We start from the raw sequence: 20,277 nt of genomic DNA, 5'->3' as shown, positions 1-20,277 counted from the left end.
CTCTGTGCAGCAGGGGTTGCTTTTATTGCCTGGGTACCTGTAAATGCCCTCTCAGGCTGAGCCGCGCCGCCGTTTGCATTGTGAAACTCATTTTGTCACCAATTAGGACTCGCTACACCTGCAGAGCCACTTTTCACCAGGCGTAAATGGGAGGAATACGGCACACATTGTGTAATTTATTTCTTTTTCTGCGGTGGTTTTCCTGCTCTGAAGGCAGGTCTCCTCGCAGACTCTAAAGACTTGTCAGGCAGGATTCAAAGTATTCATTTCAGCACAGAAAATATCTTCCTTATCGCTGAGCTGCCGAGCACATTTTCTCTGCTGAAAAACAGGCAAGAATCCTGTTTCCCCCTCGTATGAGAGGCTTCAAAAATCTAAAATAGAGAGGACAAATTTAATTTACATCTCAAAACAGTCCCCTGATTGACGCCTGCTTAAAATACCCTCTGTGTTCGATGCTTAAACGCCGCCAGAGGAATTCCTATTGCCTCTGTGTTTTGGTCTCTTTCATCTCGCGACATCAAATTTTAATGACGAGCATCAAATGGAGTTTAAGCACCTTCAGGAGACGGCGAGAGAAGACAGAAAACAGAGAACCTGCAAAAGGCCCTTTTCTCTTTCACCTTCACGCAGGAGCAAATGAAAACTCTGCTGCTTGTTTGGTCCAATTTTCCATTCATTTACTTTTTCATATAATTTCCAACGCGGCGGAAGGTGATCCTAAATTGATTTTAGGTGGGGTTGTTTTTTTTCTACTGAATGTTCACGGCATTCGCTCTTGGCGGCGAATAAGCAGAAACCCAGTGACCCGTCGTGACTCGCATTAGCCCGCCGTACTGTGACAGAGGCAAAGGCCTCACCTGCATTCAGGCTTTAATTAAAGACTACTGAGGGCAATGAAAGACGGGATAACAACGGAGCAGCGCTTCAAACCAGCCAGTTCAATGTTAATTCTACCAGATGTCGATGTTTGTAATACCTGGAATAAGATTGCCTTAAATTGCACCCTTTAATGAGTTTTTCCTCCACACTGAGGCTGATTAGAAGATGCTTAAATGTGGATCACAAAGTGAAGCTGTTAGGGAGCTTGTACAAAGCCGGAAATTCAATGTTCTTTTGGCAGGGAAAAATAATAATAATAAAAAAAAAAAAAAGGTAGTCAAAGCTAACACCTGTTCCCTGAACAATTCAAAGGCAGAGATTCACATTTTATTAGTTCCTGCCATATGGAATATGACAGACAACCGCTTGCTTTTAAATGACTCACAGCGTTCACAGGGCACAAGTTGGAAAACTTCTCAGCGTTGTGAACATTTACTGTTGCCAGCTTTAACTTTAGCCTGGTTATAACATTAAGTGTTTAATCAGTAAAGATTTATGCATCGCTAAATGGAAACAGGTTGCACCACAAACAAACAGGCTCTTAATTGGAGATTGTTAAAGGCGATGGACGGAATAATCTGATCCTTAATTACACAAAAATAGCAACACATTATAAGTAAATGCAAAAGTAAGGAAGTATATTTATAACGCAGAAAAATATGAGTATTATTAGCTTTACCAGATTGGTTAATGCTGCTTTATTAAGGTTTAAGTCGTCTTGCATTTCGCTGTTAATTCATTTTAACAGCACTTTATTGTTCAGGAGCAAAATATTGAGTTAATTTCATGTAATTTCTCTGTTTAATGCACATAATATAATGAACAATGTAAGTGGCAAAAAACAGAAACACTCACACAGTAAGGTACGTCATGTACCATACGTACAAATGAATTTCCAGCATTGCTCATTAAATTATATTTACTCATGCTAAATGTAAAGTGGAGCAGCTGCGTAGCTACTGAATCCAATGACTAAGTAATCAATAACCTGCTAATCTGACATGTTTAGATGAAACACTTGACCTGACACTTGGGGTCGTGTAAATTTGGGTTTTGGATTGAATTTTGTTTTTAAAAAAACTGAGGAACCCAATCCAACAGAACTCCAGACTGTGGCTTTAATCGCTTTAAAGCCAAACTACTCCAACTCACTGTACCTTTGTAATGACCGGCAGCTCGGCCCAACTGGCTACCTGTTCAATACAAATTGATTTCAGGGCTCTTTTATTTGTTTATAAAGCCATGCTGGCACCGGGGTACATTTCAGAACTCTGCTCTTACTCTGCCTCCAGGCCTCGCAGGTTATCAGACAAGCTGCTGTTAACTGATCCACCATCGAGCCTGGTGGCTGGAAGAGATCGAGTCTGTTTGGAGCGCTGCAACAACCTTTCAAATAAATGTTCCTCCACCATTGATGTTACGGAGAAAAATCTCAAGACATACGTGTTTTTAATGGCTTTTGGTTGCTCTTAGCGACCTCAACATTTTAGCATTTAATATTTATTGTATTTTAGAATTGTATCCTATGAGGGTTTTATGTCTTGTTTTGATTTTACAAGTTTTATCCTGTTTCCTGTCGTGCTTTTTGCACACATTTGTTGCCTGACTGATAACTTATACAGCACCAACACAATAATGAAATAACACTAGCTCAGAAAATTCACAATCTTTCTTTTACTGCTGACTGTAAAATGCTATTTTTTTCTTCATGTTTTAAACAAATAAAACAAATACCTACATCTACAAATGACCGGTCGTTGTGTTTTATATATTGTTTTGGTATTTTTGGAGGTTATGCTACAGCTAAAGAGGCTCCACCGGCTTCCTGTTGGTTTATATTTACACCTGCTAAATATAACGCGGAGCAGCTGTGTGGCTAACTGAATTAACTCGCCGCATTATCTTTGACTCGCTAATTTGCCACGTTTAAATGCAAGGTCACACGTCTGACACAGTTTGACCTGATTAATATCGCTTACGCTCGGAAGATTCTGAATTACATTTCACAAAAATAACAACAATGGCTAAAAACAGTTAGCTAGAGTGGCATAGTTTCTAAACGTTCCAACAATGCTAACTCTGAAACACACATTTCTTTATGTACTGTATGATTCTGTGCAAATAAAACAAATATCTACACTTGCAAAGGACTGGCAGTCATATTTAATATGTAATTTCACCCCATAACGCTGTATTTTTAGGTTATGCTACAGCTCGTGATGCTACACTGGCTTTCTGTTGGCTAATATTTACACCTGTAGAGCATCTCTGTAGTAACTGAACAAATTATCATTAACTTGCTAGTTTGACATGTTTGAAAACCCCTACTTTGATTAAGTGCTGTTTAATATCATGGAAAAAGTTTGAGTTACATTTTATAAAAATAATATGCAATGGCTAAAATTAGCTAAGTTAGCATAGTTCCCATACTTGATGTTACTGCTAACTCTGAAACAAACATTTATGTACTGTATGAGTTTGTGAAAATATCACAAATACTTAATAGTCTAATATGAAATTTAAACCCCCAAAACTTTATTTCTTAAACTTATGCTACAGCTTGCGAGGCCACGCTGGCTTTCTAAATGTAAAGTGGACCATCTGTGCAGCTAGCTTAATTAACAAAGTGAATTCTCACATACTTGCTTATTTGACATGTTCAAAAAGCTAAATGTGGTAAAATACTGTTTAATATCACGTAAAGTATCAAGTTTTTAATTATATTTTTAAAAAAAATTTAAAAATAAATAAAAATGGCAAAAAAAAAAAAAAACGTGTCAGGTTAGCATAGTTTGTTTTTTTTCTACTACTGCTCTCTCCAAAACACACATTTATTTAAGTATTGTATGTTTTTGTGCAAATAAAGCAACACCTACATCTGCCAGGGATTGGCAGTTACGTCTAAAACTTTCAGTTGAACCTCGAAAACTATATTTAGTTGAATTTATGCTGCAGCTTTTGAAGCTTCACTCGCTTTCTGTTGGCTAATATTTACACTTGTCCAAAGTAAAGTGCAACATCTGTGTAGCTCAGTGGATTTGATTGGCCAGTACGGTTCCTACTTTTTGTATTATTGCCAACTCTAAAACATAATATATTTAAGTAATATACGGTTTTGTTCAAATTAAACATAGACCTGCATCTGTAAAGGGTTGTCAGTTGTGCTTCATGTTATATTTGAACTTTCTTGAATATATGCTGCAGCTTGTGAAGCTACACATTGTCTATTTACACCTAATAAATGTAAAGCTTCTGTGTAGCTGACTATTATCTGAGCAAATTAACATTAACTTGCAAATTTGACATGTTCAAAAACCCTAATTTAATATCATGTAAACCGGGATGATCTTGAATTACATTTCACAAAAATAACAGCTTGTTTAACATCATCAGATAGCTCCCAGTGTTTCGATTGATATATTATTATATTTATCAATTATAATCAGCGCTTCCAACTTGATTTTAACAGACACAAATTCAGTAATTCTGCCTGACCACATATAAATGTCGTATCACGCTGACTTCGCCATCTCCGATTACTAACCGCCAGATGCTTTCCTACAACTCCACATTTCAGAAGTTACGCTGCAGCTTGTGCAGCTACACCGGCCTCCTGTTTGCTCGCGTTTGATGAGACAAGCGTTGCAGATGTTCACATTTGCACATCTCCGGAGCCTCGACTAGGGTGAGACGCTGCTCGGCGCAGCAAAGTTGAGTAAATAATTTGTTTCTAACTTAGCTTAGCACAAACTTGGAGATGAACTTACAACCCGATCCTGATGAATGCACTGGGGTGAGATCAGGCACTAAATCATTCATGGCTCTCGCGCAGAATGAGGGCAGAACAGCAAAGTAGACGATTTGAGTGCCAAAGCCTGGGTTGGCTTTACCCTGTTGGCCTCCACGTGAAGCCTGCAATTGTGCAATAACAAATCACATTTTGACATTTGAGGGATTTGGAGAAATATACCAATTTCCCGCTCAAAATACCAAAGCGGCACACCCTTTTGTGTTGCAGCTGCGGTTAATTGTCATAGTGAATTAAGATTGGGCTAATGTGGGTTTCTCAGCGGGCTGGAGGCTGCAAAAGGCAACACTGGGATGCGGTCATGTGGGGGGAAAAAAAGTTGGTAAAACACAGGGATTGGGAGAAAAAAAAAGCCCATTCTGGGATTTAGCTGTGCCATACAAGTGGAAGGAGAGAGTATCCTGGATTTTCCCCAGCTGAACGCTAAGCTGCGGTGGCTACGCTAAGATGTCTCAAGCTTCCCGTATAGAAATAAGAGGATAACTTGGCATGGTTTGGTACAGCACAAATCTATGACCCAGAATTGCTAGTGTCTGACCCAAAATAGCCTGAGCAAAGGCCTGTGCTTCTGTACAAAAAAATGTCAAAAGACAAAGAATGCAGGATCACTCATGGGAGCACCTTCTTTTTTTTCTTCTTTCCAAAAACGAAAAGGAGTGATCGCTCAAATCCAATGGCTCTTTTATTTTCAAAAAGCTTCACTTAAGTATTTACAGTTTGTGCAAAAACATTTAAAGGTTTCAAGGACTTTACATTGTAAGTTCAACCTCAAGGCACATACATGGAACAACATCAATATTTCATCATGAGAACAGAAATTTTTTTTAAACTTTGGTTCCTAAGAAAAACGTCTCGGTGTGGATGGCTAACGTAACACTGCAGTGTCTCGATGAGAATCCAGAAGCCAGGATGGCAAAGTATCCCAAACATAGCCATTTTACATGCACTGTAAATTTCCTGCCTGCTTCCACTAAACCACATGAAAACCTTAGTGTGTGGTTGCTGTTTCATAACCACCTCTCGGAAAAAAAAAAGAAAAAAAAAGATTTGAAAGTCCAAACCCTGTTGTGACAAAAAAAAAAAAAAAAAAAATGAAAGGCTATGAAGCTAAATACAGTACATGCAAAAATTTCTTGAATGAATATCACTGGCTAATAGATATTTGCAGCCTGCAGGAAGGAAAAAAGGTGACTTTAAACCTATTCAGTTTCATGTGTTCCGTCTGTCTCAGTGATTAAACATAATTATTTCAACGCGAATCAATGAGCTTTAAGGGGAAATTACTTCTCGGCACCCTGAAACAGTAATAAAACCGTACGCTCGCAGTCTGTAATATGTTTTTTGTGTAATTCCATTGGTCACGGCGCTGCAGCCGCCTCCTTTCATCAAAATTAAGAGTAATATACGCTGCGAAACAACCGCCGCCGCAGCTCCTTCCCAGTCTGCTTGAATCATTAGCCATGCACCGCTTAATTTCTGGCACTACGGAGTCTCTCGTTTAGCTACTGTGTGTGTCACGCTTTGTGTTGCTCTTCCCGTTATTGTTGCTGCAGTCGGTTGGAGAAATGTGCTTTCAGTTCAGCGTTCTTGTTGCCGTCTCTTTATGTCTCATCCTTTCTCTTCCTCCCACTTAAACTCCCTCTAATCATTCAGTCCTGCATAAAAGGTAAGGCAAATATCTGTCTCCGTTACACATTCACAGACAGGGGAGATGCTATACGTTGCAATGGTTTGACCTGACTTGCTTGATCCACAAGTGACTTAAAATAGGGCTCTTTATTTTTTTTATTTCTTTTTTTTTTTCTTATCTAGAACGAAAAATAAAAACAGCAACGAAAAAAAAAAAAGAAACAGTATCAGTTGTACATGTTCAAGTGTCGCTGCGTGGGATTATGGTCAGCTGGTGCAGCATGAAGCGAAACCACACGATGAACTGTCGGCTAGACGCTCAGCAGGGTTGATCTAAGCGCAGGGCAGGGCGGCCCGGTGCGTCTCCACGGACGGTGGGTGTTTTGGATGTGGCTGATATGTGGATATTAGTAGAAAAACAAAAAAAGAAAAAAAGGTTGAAATAAAAAGTGGAGATGCTTTGATAACCACAGAAGTTCTAGATATTAATAAACCCAACATAAACCATTCAAACTGTTCATGTATGTTAGTTGAGGTGAGGTGTACCGTATTCAGTGATGGCAGCACAAATGAACTTTCCATTTTCGCCTGTCGTTTTGAGTAATGACACGATCGTTACCTCTCTCATGTCCGTGTGGTAAATATGACGCTAGAACTAAGAGCATGGACTGTTTGTAAAGATGGACGTAGCATCTGTGGTGTTTTGCCGCCTCAGCCTTTGACAACCAAACGTGCTGAGCCAAGGGTGGAGCTTTGGGACACTACGAACAACGTAGTCCTGCTCTGAAACACACAGCTCTATCGTCTATTTTAGTCTAAATGGAACCATAATCTACAACATTAGCATCATGCTGTCCTGCAGGAGGCTTGAAATTAGCAACTGAGTCAATAACTTCATTAAGAAAATGTTTACCAAGTGGAGACCACTAATGGATTAATTGTCAACTACGGAATTCATTGCTAACTATTCTGAAAATCGATTATTTGGTCTGAGTAATTCTATAGGACAAGAAAGTCAAACCTCAAGGATTCCAGCTTATTAAATTAAGATAAATATTAAGGGTTATGGACAAAACAAGACATTTGAGGATTTCATCTTGGGCTCGAAGAAATGCAGATTTTTCACCGTTTTCTGACATTTTATCGACTAAACAATCAACAGATTGATGAGAAAATAATCATTTGTTGATTACTGACTGAACAAATCAAATGAGAAGTTAGGGTCGTTTTCTCATGGACTTCTACACAATCTGACTCCTTTTTGCCATCAGAGGAGTCGCCCCCTGCTGGCTGTTAGAAAGCACGCAGGTTGAAGTCACCCCGAGGCTACATCCATCTGTTCTATACAATCTGTGGCTGCTTAGCTTAGCTGGAAAAAGGGCCATCCCAGACCCACCAGGACCTCCAAAGCTCACTAATTAGCACATTAGATCACATTTGTTTTACACAAAACGGATGTGTAAAAATGTCACGATTTTTTTCTTTTTCCACTTAAAAGAACAGTTTGACATTTTGCAAAGACACCACCAAGTAATGAGATAATCATTAAAATTCATGTCTGTATCGTTGGGGTTAGTGAGAAGTCGAGTCATTTTCTAACAGACAACCTGACCTCGTTTTGTAACCAGAGCCACCGCTTCCTGCTAGCTGCAGGTTTTAGTCACTTTTGTATTTGCATCACTTTTCAGAATGCTACGTCCATCTCTTGATACAGTCTTTGGCCGGTTAGCTTAGCCATAAATATGCAGTAAAACAGCCATTCTAGTTCTGTCCAAACCTGTCAGCACCTTCAAAACTCACTAATTAGCACATATGATAGCTCTTTTTTTGTTTTTTTACACAACGGCTAAAATGTTGTCTTAGCCTTGGACAGAGCTAGGCTAGCTGTTTCTAGCCTTAATGCTAAGCTAGGCCTCATGTTTAGCATACTGACATCAGAGTGGTATCGATCTTCTCAGGTAACGCTCATAAAACTACTGCATTAAATATCTTCTCAGTAGAGTTTGTCCTTTCAAAATATCCCAAACTGCTTCTAAAAACATGAAACCAACTCGTAATAAAAATAATGTTTCACGACATAATACGACACTAAATGACACGTTAAGACAGATGATTAACTTCTTCCATCGTGTTCGTTAATGGTTAAACGGGGTTTTAAGCACCGAGGCCGGGGGACGTCTCAAATTAAAGTCCATGTGATCGTGATCTGAGCTATTGCTGGAAATACAGTAAGTGCAGCTACTTTTTTTTTTTTTTAAGATACTCCGACAGCTGAGGTAAAATCCTCTCAGAAGATAATCCCGACACTCTGGAATAACACGAGTACGAGCCCTTGAAAAATGGTTCTGCTTTAAGCCCGGTTTGTCTGCCGTGTACAGTGTGTTCGAGCAGCTGAATCCGTGCGCAAAGAGTTAAAAAACCCAGCGTGAGCCTCATGCAGCCAAGTGAAAATAAGGTCTACATATTTTTCTCCCTTTTTTGGTTGAGGATTATGGGAAGAGGGAGGGAAAGGAGGGGGGGTTTCTTTTAAGCTCGGGCCCTCAAAATAAAATCATGTCAAGTCAAATAAAGTCTTCTTAAGAGGTGCATAATGAAGACCTCTCACTGGCACCTCACATGCAAAGAGCTGCCACCACAGCCTACGAGCTGAAGGGCAGGGAAACTGTTTTAATTGAGCCCATGCAGGGATCAGAGTGCGGAGTCAGACACAGGCAGGGACAGAAAATGTGTGCAGACCGAGCGAGAGTCAGCCTTGCAGAAGGTGCATTGTTCAGGTGAGCAAAGCGTGAATGAAGCAGGCCGTTTTTGGAGAGCGTGGATGAAAGGATAAATGACGGAGGAGCTTGATGAGGCGATCGGGGGGCGGGGCGCCATCTTATTGTTGTAATTTCATAATTTATCAGAAAGTCTAATGAACGCCGGGACTGGGATGAAATAAGTGGGTGTATAATTATGTGCGAGCCGTCTGCAAATCCATCACGTCTCTCTCTCGCGCACACACACGTATACAGAGGGAGGAACCGTCGTCTCACAGCAGACCACAGTGGTGAAAATCCATATCATTTAGCCACCAAACGCGGAAAACACTGTTAGTTTTAAATGATTCCACATCATTAAGTAGCTCGATGAGCAAGAATACTCTACACAATGCTGTTTGAGCATGAGTAATGTCGTCTGGGTAATGGGCTCCAGGGGAATGGTGGAGGTAAAGTGATCACTCTGCCCTCTCTTCCTCTGCCCCACACACACACACACATGTGGTGCTGAGGAAAACTGCCCCCTTGTGGCCTCACTCGCCAAAACAAGAGGGGGGAAAAAAAAGTAGAAACTTTCCAAAAAGGATCTGCAAGTCTCAGCACCTCATTAGCCCCAATCACCCTTTGTTGCTTTAACGCTCGTGTTAATAATTGAATTTGCTGAAAATGGCACGTCCTTTCTTTTTCTTCCCCAACAGCGTCCTCCTGACTAATCCCACCTTCATTCCACTGTAAACTAACAGAACAAAGATGCTTTTAGCGTTACTTTTGGGAAATCTCAGCCTACGCTTCTCGACAGCGCCGATGACATTCTCCCCTCACGGCCTTCCACAATCCCTTACACGCGATCGCTCACTTCCTGCCTTGCTACCATTAATAAGAAAGTGCACTTCGATTCTTTTTTACAACACCACTGCTGTATTTCCACAGCGCTCTAATCAGCAGTGTTTGGATTTCCCCTGTGCTGTGTTGTCTTTTACCGCTGTTCTCTTGTACCGGGGAGGGATTGCAGGGTTTCAAAGCGCAAAAAAAAGGCCATATTTTTGCTTCTGTGGTTAGCAAAGGATCCCAGCCCTCTGAAGCGTCCCCCCCCTCAACATTTCCAAGGCTGACAGCGTTTTTGTCAGAAGCTACACCCAGGGTGCCGTGATTGTACAAATCCATGTTCATGTACAGTACTGACCATTAAAACAACTTTCAAAACCCTGCTGGTTATAAAAAAAGAAACACTTGTATCTCTTCTTCTAAGAATAAAAAAGATAGCAGAGAATCCCACATTATTATCCACAGTATAAATTACATCGTAGACAGAACTTGGAAATATATATAGTACAGTTATATTTCACTAGAATTTTTATATTTTTTGTTGTCTACACAAACGGTGTATGTGTGTGTCTGTATGCGAGTGTTTCTGGTGTTTGTGTGTGTGTGTGTGTGTGTGTGTATGTGTGATTGCCGTTGTACTGTGCGCTGCTGCATCACGTGTGGCAGAACTCTGTACTGGGCACGTTGCTGCTCTTGCAGTAGGCTATGCTGTTGTTGCTGAGGTGACAGTCTCTAAATCCAATGCCCCCGTTGGGCGTGTAGATGGGCTGAATGCGGAAATCTCCCTTGAGCAGCTGCTCATTGTTCAGCGCCACTATCTGGAAACTGGTCTCAGTCATCTCCAGAATGGAGTTATCCTTCTTGGTTCCAGCCTCGCAGTAGTCGTCTTTTCTCCTGCCGCGGTTGTATTTCCACTTGGTCGAAGACGACCGGCTCTTCCTGTGCATGTGCCAGCAGAACAGGCCGAGCAGCGTTACCAGGATGATAAGAACCGCGCCGCCTATGATCCCAGCCATTAGCAGCGTGGAGTTGATGCTGTCCTGAGGAGCTTGCTCTCTGCCGGGAGGCTTAGTAGACGCAGGCGGCTTGGTCCTGGCCTCGGAGCACACAGTATCCTCTCCGGGCCTGTAGGAGTTAAGGGTGTCCAGAACGTGCACGCAGATCCGATACACCGAGCGCGGCTCCAGGTTGGTGAGGCTGATGTGCCGCCGGTCCCCGCTCACCGTCCTCTCCCGCATCCCCTCGTTTATTTGGCTTTGGCCCCTTTTGACCCAAGTGACCTTGTAGGCTGTGACGGTGAAATAGGAAGCCCAGCTCACCTCGATACTGGTGGAGTTCACCACGTGGAAGGAGATCTGAAGGGGGTCCTCGTAAGGAGGCAGGGGCCCTGGGGGGTTATGGATTGGGGGTAGAGGAGGGGAGGGGGAGTCGAAGTAGTAAGGGACGGATGTGGTGATGAGGGTGGAGATCATGGTGGTGACAGGGGTGGTGGTGGGTGGGGGAGGGGGTGTGGAGCGGAGGGTGGGCCAGGGCGGCTGGTCGGGATAAACGGGACACTCGATAATATCCAGCGTGAGCTCTCTGATTGTCATGCCACGCACCTTCTCCGGACTCGAGCACACGAAGCCCCGGGCGTTGATGGAGGAAGGCAAAGACTTGAGCCACACCACCACCCACTTCACGGCACAGTCGCAGCGCCACGGGTTGTTTCGCACTATGAGGTGCCTCAGGCTCGACAGGCCATCGAACACGCCCTGCGTCAGTGTCTGAAGCTGGTTGGTGGAAATATCCAGCTTTTCCAGCCTGTTTAGACCAGCGAAGGCCGCCACAGGGATCTGGTCGATCTGGTTCTCCTGCAGGCTGAGTTTGATCAGTGACTGACTGGGCAGGAGGGGAGGGGGGAAGGTGAGAGAGTTGCGGGCCAGGGCCAGCTCACGGAGGGTGGCCAGGCCCTGGAAGGTCCCTGGTGCGATGCCCTCGTCCGTCAGCAGGTTCCCGTCCAGCAGGAGGCGCTGCAGGCGTGTCACATTCTGGAAAGCCTCCTCTGCAATGACAGCAATGCGGTTCTCATCCAACCGCAGCTCCTTCAGGTCCTCAGGAAGGCCAATGGGAACACTGCTTAAGTGGTTCTTGGTGAGGAAGAGGAGTTTGAGGCTTACCGCCTCCCTAAAGGCCCCTTCTTCCACCCCCACTGTGGAGATGGAGTTATCATCCAGGTGCAGCTCCTCTAGCTGAGTCAGCTGGGCCAGGGCTGCCCTGGAGATCGTCTGGATATTGTTCTCCTGGAGATGCAGGATCTTGGTGTTTTTGGGCAGATTGACAGGGAATTCATCCAGCTGGTTGCCGTAGAGATACACAGTCTCCACGGAGACCAGATTATGAAGTTCCATAGGGAAGCCAGCATTGTTGATCTGGTTGTTGTGTAGGTAGAGGACCTTGTAGCCCTCCTGTATCCCCAGAGGCACTGATGTCAGGCTGCGTTCGTTGCAGTACACGAACGATTTGTCACAACGACACTCCTCCGGGCAAGAGGCACCCGGGCTGAACTGCATTTGGAGGCTTAGGATGACAGTCAACCAAAACTGCAAGAATGAAGCCCAATCCTTATTCCAGGGTCCAGCCAGAAACTCCATAGTGGAAAAACAAAACAGGAAAATGGAAACCAACAATAACAAAAAAAAAAACAAAAACAAAAAAACAAATATGAAAATCAGAAAGGCAATGACGTATATATCCACCAAAAACCAGAGCCACGAAAAGTCCACCTAGGACAGTTTGGTAATGATGCAGTTAGCTGGGGAAAGAGCAGGAAACCGTGGGAGTAATCCTGTAAATGCTAGTCCTCAGCTGAAGAGCGATGGTCTCATTAGTGGTGGCCAGTCCTCTGACTGACTCCATCCATGCTGAGACATCAGACCATAGCAGGACTCTTCACTCGCTGCTCCATGCAGAGCTCAGCCAGGGCCAATTTGAAGCCACGCAGTAAGAGAGCCACCGCAGGCTCCGCTCGCCTGTCCGTCACACACTGCTGGTCCCCGACCAGGGCAGAGTCCAAGGGGGGTGACATTTGGATCCACAGACCTGTGGGAAAACAAAGAAAAGCTAGATGAGTATTTTCAGGGGTGGCCTGTTCTCGGAAAAAAGGGGCCTCTCTGTTCCCTCTTTTGCTCTGTCTCTTTATTTAACATACAAACACACACACACACACACACCAACCGTCCTGCCTTCGTTCTCACTCTTTCCTTCTCCCCCAAACAGAAAGACAGAGTCACAAAACATACCGTTCACTGCTCATGTCAAATTATGCACTGGCTATGTTAAAAAAAGAGTCTGATAAATATTCAGAACAGCTCTTGCACATCCGGTTTCACAGACATAAAGAAGGCTTTTATCCCCCTGCGCTCTATCAAAGGAGGTAATAGAGCACTGCAAGGACACACACTCATGGATTCACAAGGATTCTCAGCAACATCACTGTCGCCTAATGGAAAACATGCTAAAATAAGATAAGACTCATAAAGACATCAGCTCTTGGTGTGCCAACATGGAAGATATTTCCTGGGCAGCAGAAAAAAAAAACACAACAATACAGCAAAAAACAAGCTGCTACTGCTTTTTTTTTTTTCCTTCTTTCCAGCTGCTTGAGCAGACATAGTGGGCAGAGGTACACGAGTAAACACACAAGCGCTTACAGTAAACAGAGGCGATTGTTTCTGCCGGTGGCCCGAGGAGGAGCTCGTTATTACGTGCAGGCCTGAACCCACCGTCGTCAAACTCAAGACTTAAGGCTGGTGGAGATTACAAAACAAAGGAGAGGCAGTCGAGGAATAGAGACGCCGCGAATCAACGCCGCCTCCTCCTCCTCCTCCTCCTCCTCCTCCGCCTGGAGTGACATACACGAGCTGTCAAATGAAATGGGATTGGAAAATAATTTAGTCCCTCCACCTGCGATAAATGATCGATACGGGGCTGTTTTTCAGCACGGAGAGGTTCGTAGTAAAGCACAAGGCCATCGGATTACAGTAGAAGCCACAGATCCATTATTCCAACTTTTATGAGCCATCAAACATCGCCCTCCCTCTCGTCTCCTCTCCAACATGATTGAAAGACAGCCGTTGTCATCTGTAGCTTTCAGCTTAACTGGAGCTCCACCCTGAGTCAACGCTGGATGACACAATGATGGGAAACGATGGGTTGAATGTTAAGCACAGGGGCGACCGTGAGTGTGGATTAAGGCTTCCTGCGGGGGTCTGGAGCCGCACAATTCAGACAAGAATACCAATTTAGGTGGGAGGGGAGGGGAGAGGGGCATTTTATTTTTCTGATAAAAAAAAATAAAATCTGATTTATTACAACCGTCAGCCGTGACTGGCAGAGAGCTATATTGTGTAAAGACAAGAAAAATCCACTCCCTCTCCATGTATTAGCCTTCGTAGCCCCTCTTCTTTAACATTCCCAGCCTTGTTTGTTGACTAGATGGAAGCCTGCATGGGGCTCTTTGTGGCGGAGATGGAGAAACAATCCTTTGACACACACACACACACACACATACACTCTCTGATCTACTTTTCTAAATTGAAAGAGCTAAATTTAATCAAATAAGCTTCAGGGGAGGTGGTGACGGAGAGAGAGAGGAGGGGGGGATAAGCAACCACATGAAGTGATAAAATGTGCTGCCACAGCGGCAGAATCAACAGCAGAAGGCAGCAGCATCAAGATTATTATAGCTGCATAAATAAAATGTCACCGAGAATCCAAATGACTGAAGCACAAGTTTACCTGGTAACACCAAAAGTGATGTAGGAGAGAAAGTGACTTAAAGAAAAAAAATACTTTCACCCCCCACCCTCCTCTTTTCTCTTCTTCTTTTTTTTTTAAATTTAATTTCCAGTCCAGGGAGCACAGTTTCTCACCACCAGATGAACGCTGTGATATGTGGCCAGGACAATCCGATTAGAAGTGGATTTAGCGACAGAAACGCAATTAAAAAGTTTAAAATGGATAGGAGTGTTTAAGAGGCGATAAGAGGCGGATCAGGTAAGACTTCAAAGGCTGCCCAGTGAGCGGTGTTCATTTGAATGAATTATTTCAAAGGGGGGAATTGAAAACCGTGCAGTGCATTGAGAGGGAAAGAAAAAAAAAAGTCAGGTTTTCTCTCGGGTGGGGAAGAAAAAAAAAAGAAAATGTGGAGCGCAGTAATCCTTAACTCGATGAAATATCTAATTAACCCACAACTAAATTGCTGGAGCGTTTTAAATAATCTAAAAAAAAAAAAAAAGGTAAAGTGAGTGGGTATGAGGGTGTCTTTGTGGGGATGTTTGAGTTCCATAGGTGGATGTGCGTTACAAGGATCCCTGCTCAAGGTTTCTGTGCTCTGTTTCATGGGGGGAAAAAAGTGGCCGATTTATATGCAACTCAGGCCTGAGCTTATTTCTAACCAGCTTCGGGTTTATTAAGAAACATCCAGCCTACCTTTGACGAGCCTTTATCCATCGCAAACCCCGCTACCGCATTCAACTTTTCCCCTTTTCTTTACGCCTCCGTCCTTCATGCGGTCCCGCTGTATGACCGTGCGTAAAGCTCAGCTCGGTGCGAGTCGGTTCCGATCAGCAGCCCGGCGAGTCTACGGAACAGCATATTTGCCTGCATGGGTCCTTCCACTGGGTTTGTGTCCATTTATTTTTTTAATTTTCTAATCTCCCCCCTTTCTCTCTTGTTTTTTAAAAAAAATTATCGTGCGCGTTTTCCTCCCGCTTTAACTCAACACCGTCTGCGGCGCGTAAGGAGCGAAGGAAGCGGCGGCAGGCACTTCTCCTCTTCCACACTCTGCTGCCCGAACGGGGAGGACGCGCTCGCCGAAGTGTCCGCCGCCTGATCCGCCGCGGGCCATGACGCGGGGACCAGCTGCGTCCGTCCCGGTGGTTGCGCCGTTTGGTTCGCAGGAGGAGGAAGGAGGTGGAAGCTCAAAACTTGCCTTTTAGGTGGCTGCGCAGCTCGGAGCTCCGGACTCCCTGCGAGTTGTTTTCTTAGATGGATTCAGTTGATAGTGCGACGTGTGTGCTCTGCTCACCTCTCTCTCTCTCTCTCTCTCTCCCTCTCTCTCTCTCTCCCCCTCTCGTCCCTCCTTCCTCCTCCTCCTCCTCCTCAGAATGAAGAATGCATCTCCTCCAGCAGCTCCGTGATGGCTTTAAGCCACAGATCCTCCCCGCTGCCCTCACACTGCAGAAAATAGTTTGTCTCTCAACACACTTGATCCCCTGCACGCTGTTTGCACCGGCCTACCTTTTCACCTCAGTCTCAGCTTCTCCTTTTGCATTTTAATCCCCCCAAATTCTCCACCACACATCTTCTATATCCCTGCGTCCACTGTGCCACAAAAGTCCTTATTAGCTCCGGCCTGCTGGAAGCTTTCAGGATCACTTTAGTTTTGTTCATTTAGCTGATCTTTGTCCTCTCTCTTTAAATCACACCAACCTAAAGCTGGATAATCAGCCCCAAAGTGCGCAGCTTCATATTGACTGGCCGCACTTTTGCGCGTGATCTGAGGCGTTCAGACACACGCTGACAGCCACAGTCATTTCATCTGACGACTCTGCTGCTTCTTCTTCTTCTTTTCTCGCCGTTACTGATTCAGCAGTGCACCGCTGTTCGGAGCGGGAGCGCGCACCGGCACGTTCGTCCGCATCTCCCTCGGTTTATTAATGCGCGCGCACCCGTGGTTTATTTATTTAATTTTTTTCTTCTTCTAAAGAATAAACGCGCACACGCTTGCTGATGTTATAATGAGCAGAGCTTTGTTCATGTGTGTTTGGCTGTCAAACATATAAACTCCACCACATTTTAAAGCCAAACTGGAATAAAAGTGAAACTACTGACAGGAACACACGTCTTATTCCAACAGATAAAACATTACATTTCCTCAGCTCAGTGAAAATGATCTGATTAGTAGCTGGAAGATGTTGCTCCTGACTCATTTGCGCCACAGTTACTGTATAATAAGCGTTATTTGTCGGTATGTAATGCCACAGTGGAACACACTTGGTCAAATGTGCCCAAAAGAGGACATTTTACTCTTTAATTTTATTTATTCATCGTAATGATTGTGCCAAAGTCCCTCCGGGCAAGTCTCGCCACTCGGCAACCGTCTCTGTAGTGCCCCCAGGCAGTTATTTCATGCTAGCAGGACCAGGCCTCTATCTAAATGAGTAGCAGAGAGAGAGATAACTGCAAATTCAACGGTCACAAGGATGGAAAAACGACGTAAAAACTGCATGGAGACAAATTGTTCGGAGCTGTATCCCCTTTCCATTAATCTGGCTGGGAAAGAACATAGTGTCGTATGAAAAGGTGTGGCTGCATCTCAATGTCAGTCAACACTCCCTAAACAAAACACAGTCATTGTGGATGAGGTTAAGCCAAAGATCTGGCATCAGGTGGGATTGTTTTGATGATAAATCCTCTGTTACATTTTCAGTGTGGTAGGTTGGAAGTTGTTGTTGTCACAAAGGAAATCGTAACATGCCGACAGCGTAATCAAGGACAGCTCTTATGAAAATACAGGCCATAAAGTAGGAGCTCAATACAATTTTAGGAGCCAATCCTCGGACTTAAATTCATATAAAGCAGCAATCAGCGGTCGTAAAGATCACGCAGGTGGAGCTTAAAAGAGGCTTCAAGTATTGACTTAGCAGCTACAGCAGCAATAAAAGTGAACAGACCTGTGATTACTGAAACAAAATCGAGTCCACCTGTGTTTTCTAAATAGCTTAATAGCATGAACATGGTGATAAAATAAACCTACAAACCGCACCAGCAGTCAAATCTGATCAAAAACCGGTTCGAAATTCTGGTAATCTTTTCTCAAAAAAAACGGGCTTAAAAAGTACTTTTCCTCACGTGTACAGTTTCACAACACTGCTCTTGAGTCAGTGCAACAACACGATTGGCTGGATGTTATCTTGTTCAGCTGTTGCGAAGCTGACAAATGGCTTTTTGGAGTGAGAAGTGCATGTGTCATACAAGCAAAAGGGATTGTTTAAATGTGAAGTCTGCCCATTATAATATCTCTGCATCACACAAATAACACTTCGAAGCCGATCTTTACGATGTTTTTGCCAAAGTGGCTGCTGTTCAACGAAGTTACACGGACTTATTTTAAAATAATTGTGCACATACTTGGTGAAATTTCCCCAAAAGATAAAAATTAATGTTTAATTTCGCTATTTCATTGTAGTGCTTCTTACTTTTGTGGTCAACAGGCTGGGATACGAAGGACTTCCTGTTTGCGTCAAAGTTGGTAGTCGCGACCAAAGCAGAGACTTTGGCAGTTGAAGTTTACGCTTTTAAATATAAATACTGTGTCAAATGGATTAAAGAGTCTCTAAAATCCAACCATCAAGGGCACACAATGAATCTTAGGATAGTTTAAGATCCACCAGTTGGGTTTTTTTTGTTCTTTTTTGGTCTGGAAAAAAGTAGGACGCATTTCTAGGGTGCACTTGAAGGAAACGTATGAAATGGAACAACCACTGTGATGCATTCAGTCTCAGAAAGATGTAAACATGGACACACTTGAAGTCAGATTAACTAGCAAGTCAGCGCACACCAGCCTGCTAGTTTTGAAGTGCAATCTTAGCAGCACAATGCAGATTACAGTTCAAGGACTGACAACCGATTTCTGCTTGAAAAGACGAGAAAAAACGTCTTAAACACTGTTTGTCGGTTATGTGGTGCCAATAATGGAGGTTCAGCACTGTTTCCACACATATGGTCCAAAACACTTTTAGCCTCTTTTGCTAAGAAGCGGTGGAGACATTATAATTTATATTTCCTTACACAGGAAAGAAAGGACATACAAGCGACTTGCATGCTACTCTAAAAGCACTAAAGCTGTCATGTCGTGTGTTTCTGTTCGGCAGAGTCGGGGTCAGAAAGGCTCGCCGGAGTCACAAGATCCCCGCAGGTCAGCAGGTGCAGGTTTGCCTTTGATCTCCGCCTCCAGTTGCCACGCAGCATTAATGTTTGACTCCCGGCGACCCACTTCAACGTACAGCCGACAAATCCTGCAAGCTCCCGTCTAAAATCACCGTTCGCTGTCTGGGCGCACGTGCGATCGAAGTCCAACGCGTTCAACCCCTCCGCGAGATGAGTCGCTTGTTCTCGCCGTTCAGCCTTTCATGTTTAATTTCGGCTGCCGCGTCCCCGAGACGGCCGTCCCGCGTTGCGAGGCCCAGTCCACAACATTTAATTCCTTCATAAATCAAGCTTCTCCGCGCGGCATGAATTATTGATTGAGTGAATTTAGAGGAAACAGCCTATTTTTATTTTCTCCTTGATGGACATGTTTTTGCAGCGGTGCGCTCTGTTCCCGCTCGGTGCAGCATTATGGAACGTCTCTTTCCAGCTCGCAAATGGGGATAAAATGACAAGACGCTCAGATGGGCCAAAGACAGGCAGATGGGCGAATACCCCCAAGCCATTATCCTGCCTGTTAGTTTAATTTTCTTCATTGTTGTCGAGCAAAATAACAGGAGTTAGATGTAAAATGGATTGCATTTGATCAAAAAAAACATAATCTGTATTGGACCTTTCTCTGTGCTGCAGAAATATTTCAGTCTGCACCCTGGAAATTCCCCTTGCCGTGCCCAGAGACCTTCCCAGAGTTTTTGGTGTGGCAATATTTACTCTGCGTGCTTGTGTACCTTGATAAAACTGCAGATACACATGACCCCAGAGTACATCAAAGCCAGCTCTGTCCATCTGCTCCTGTTCAGGCCCCAGTCTGTGTTAAAGGAGGGTAAGGAGGGGAAAAAAAAAAAAAAAAAACACAACTCAGATTTGCAGATATGTTTATCCCTTGGTTATATTCCCTCCTGTCCCCTGAGACGTCATTAGCTTATCACATTTCTTCCCCCGCATGAATTTACATCTGGACACTGAAAGGCACTTCAAAGGTGCCAACAACATCAGTGTTTAAAACCCTCCCCACAAGTATTGGCAAGATCTTTGAAAGAACTAACTGTGGTGAAAACCGCAGTAATATTGCAAGCTGTGATGTAATCAAGGCCCGTCACTCGAGATTTTCAGCGGCTTAAAGAAAAAGAAAAAAAAAATATGCTGATTATGTTTAGAGTGGGCGATCAATGCGTTCATTAATTTCTAAGGCGATGTAATTATGTTTGCCCCCGTCGATTATCAATCTACATGCATCTAATGTCACAGCAGGACTCCTGGAAGAGAGCGGAACGTTTCACAGCCGAGGAAACAAGTCAGTCGACAACATGCTGCATATTTTACTGGAGGAGATCTGAGCGGAGGCGAGGGGGGGAGTCGGAGGACTGCACCAGTTCGCCGGCCCTGCTGGATTTAAAGGCGTTC

The 20,277-nt window shown here is 43.9% G+C and overlaps 1 protein-coding gene across 3 annotated transcripts in view; it reads right to left on the bottom strand.

Moving 5' to 3' along the window:
• Window positions 1-5,350: 5,350 nt before the first annotated feature.
• The window catches only part of flrt2 (fibronectin leucine rich transmembrane protein 2), a 58,093-nt gene continuing 43,166 nt past the window's right edge, over window positions 5,351-20,277 (bottom strand). Inside the window, exons 1-2 of one of the 3 annotated variants that reach the window (XM_008286288.1) lie at window positions 15,373-15,987; window positions 5,351-12,981 (exon numbers count right to left, since the gene is read on the bottom strand). In XM_008286288.1, coding sequence (XP_008284510.1) covers window positions 10,554-12,533 — 1,980 coding nt within the window. In that variant the 5' untranslated portion in view covers window positions 12,534-12,981; window positions 15,373-15,987 and the 3' untranslated portion in view covers window positions 5,351-10,553. Of the gene's footprint in view, window positions 12,982-13,592; window positions 13,614-15,372; window positions 15,988-20,277 lie in introns of those variants that run through there. The other 2 variants (XM_008286290.1, XM_008286289.1) reach the window with 2 other exon arrangements.

The sequence above is a fragment of the Stegastes partitus genome, unplaced genomic scaffold (assembly GCF_000690725.1).
Source record: "Stegastes partitus isolate 25-593 unplaced genomic scaffold, Stegastes_partitus-1.0.2 Scaffold446, whole genome shotgun sequence".
In the NCBI taxonomy this organism is placed as follows: Eukaryota; Metazoa; Chordata; class Actinopteri; family Pomacentridae; genus Stegastes; species Stegastes partitus.
Note: the sequence above shows the minus strand (reverse complement) of the source record. Positions and strands in the feature narration are given on the sequence as shown.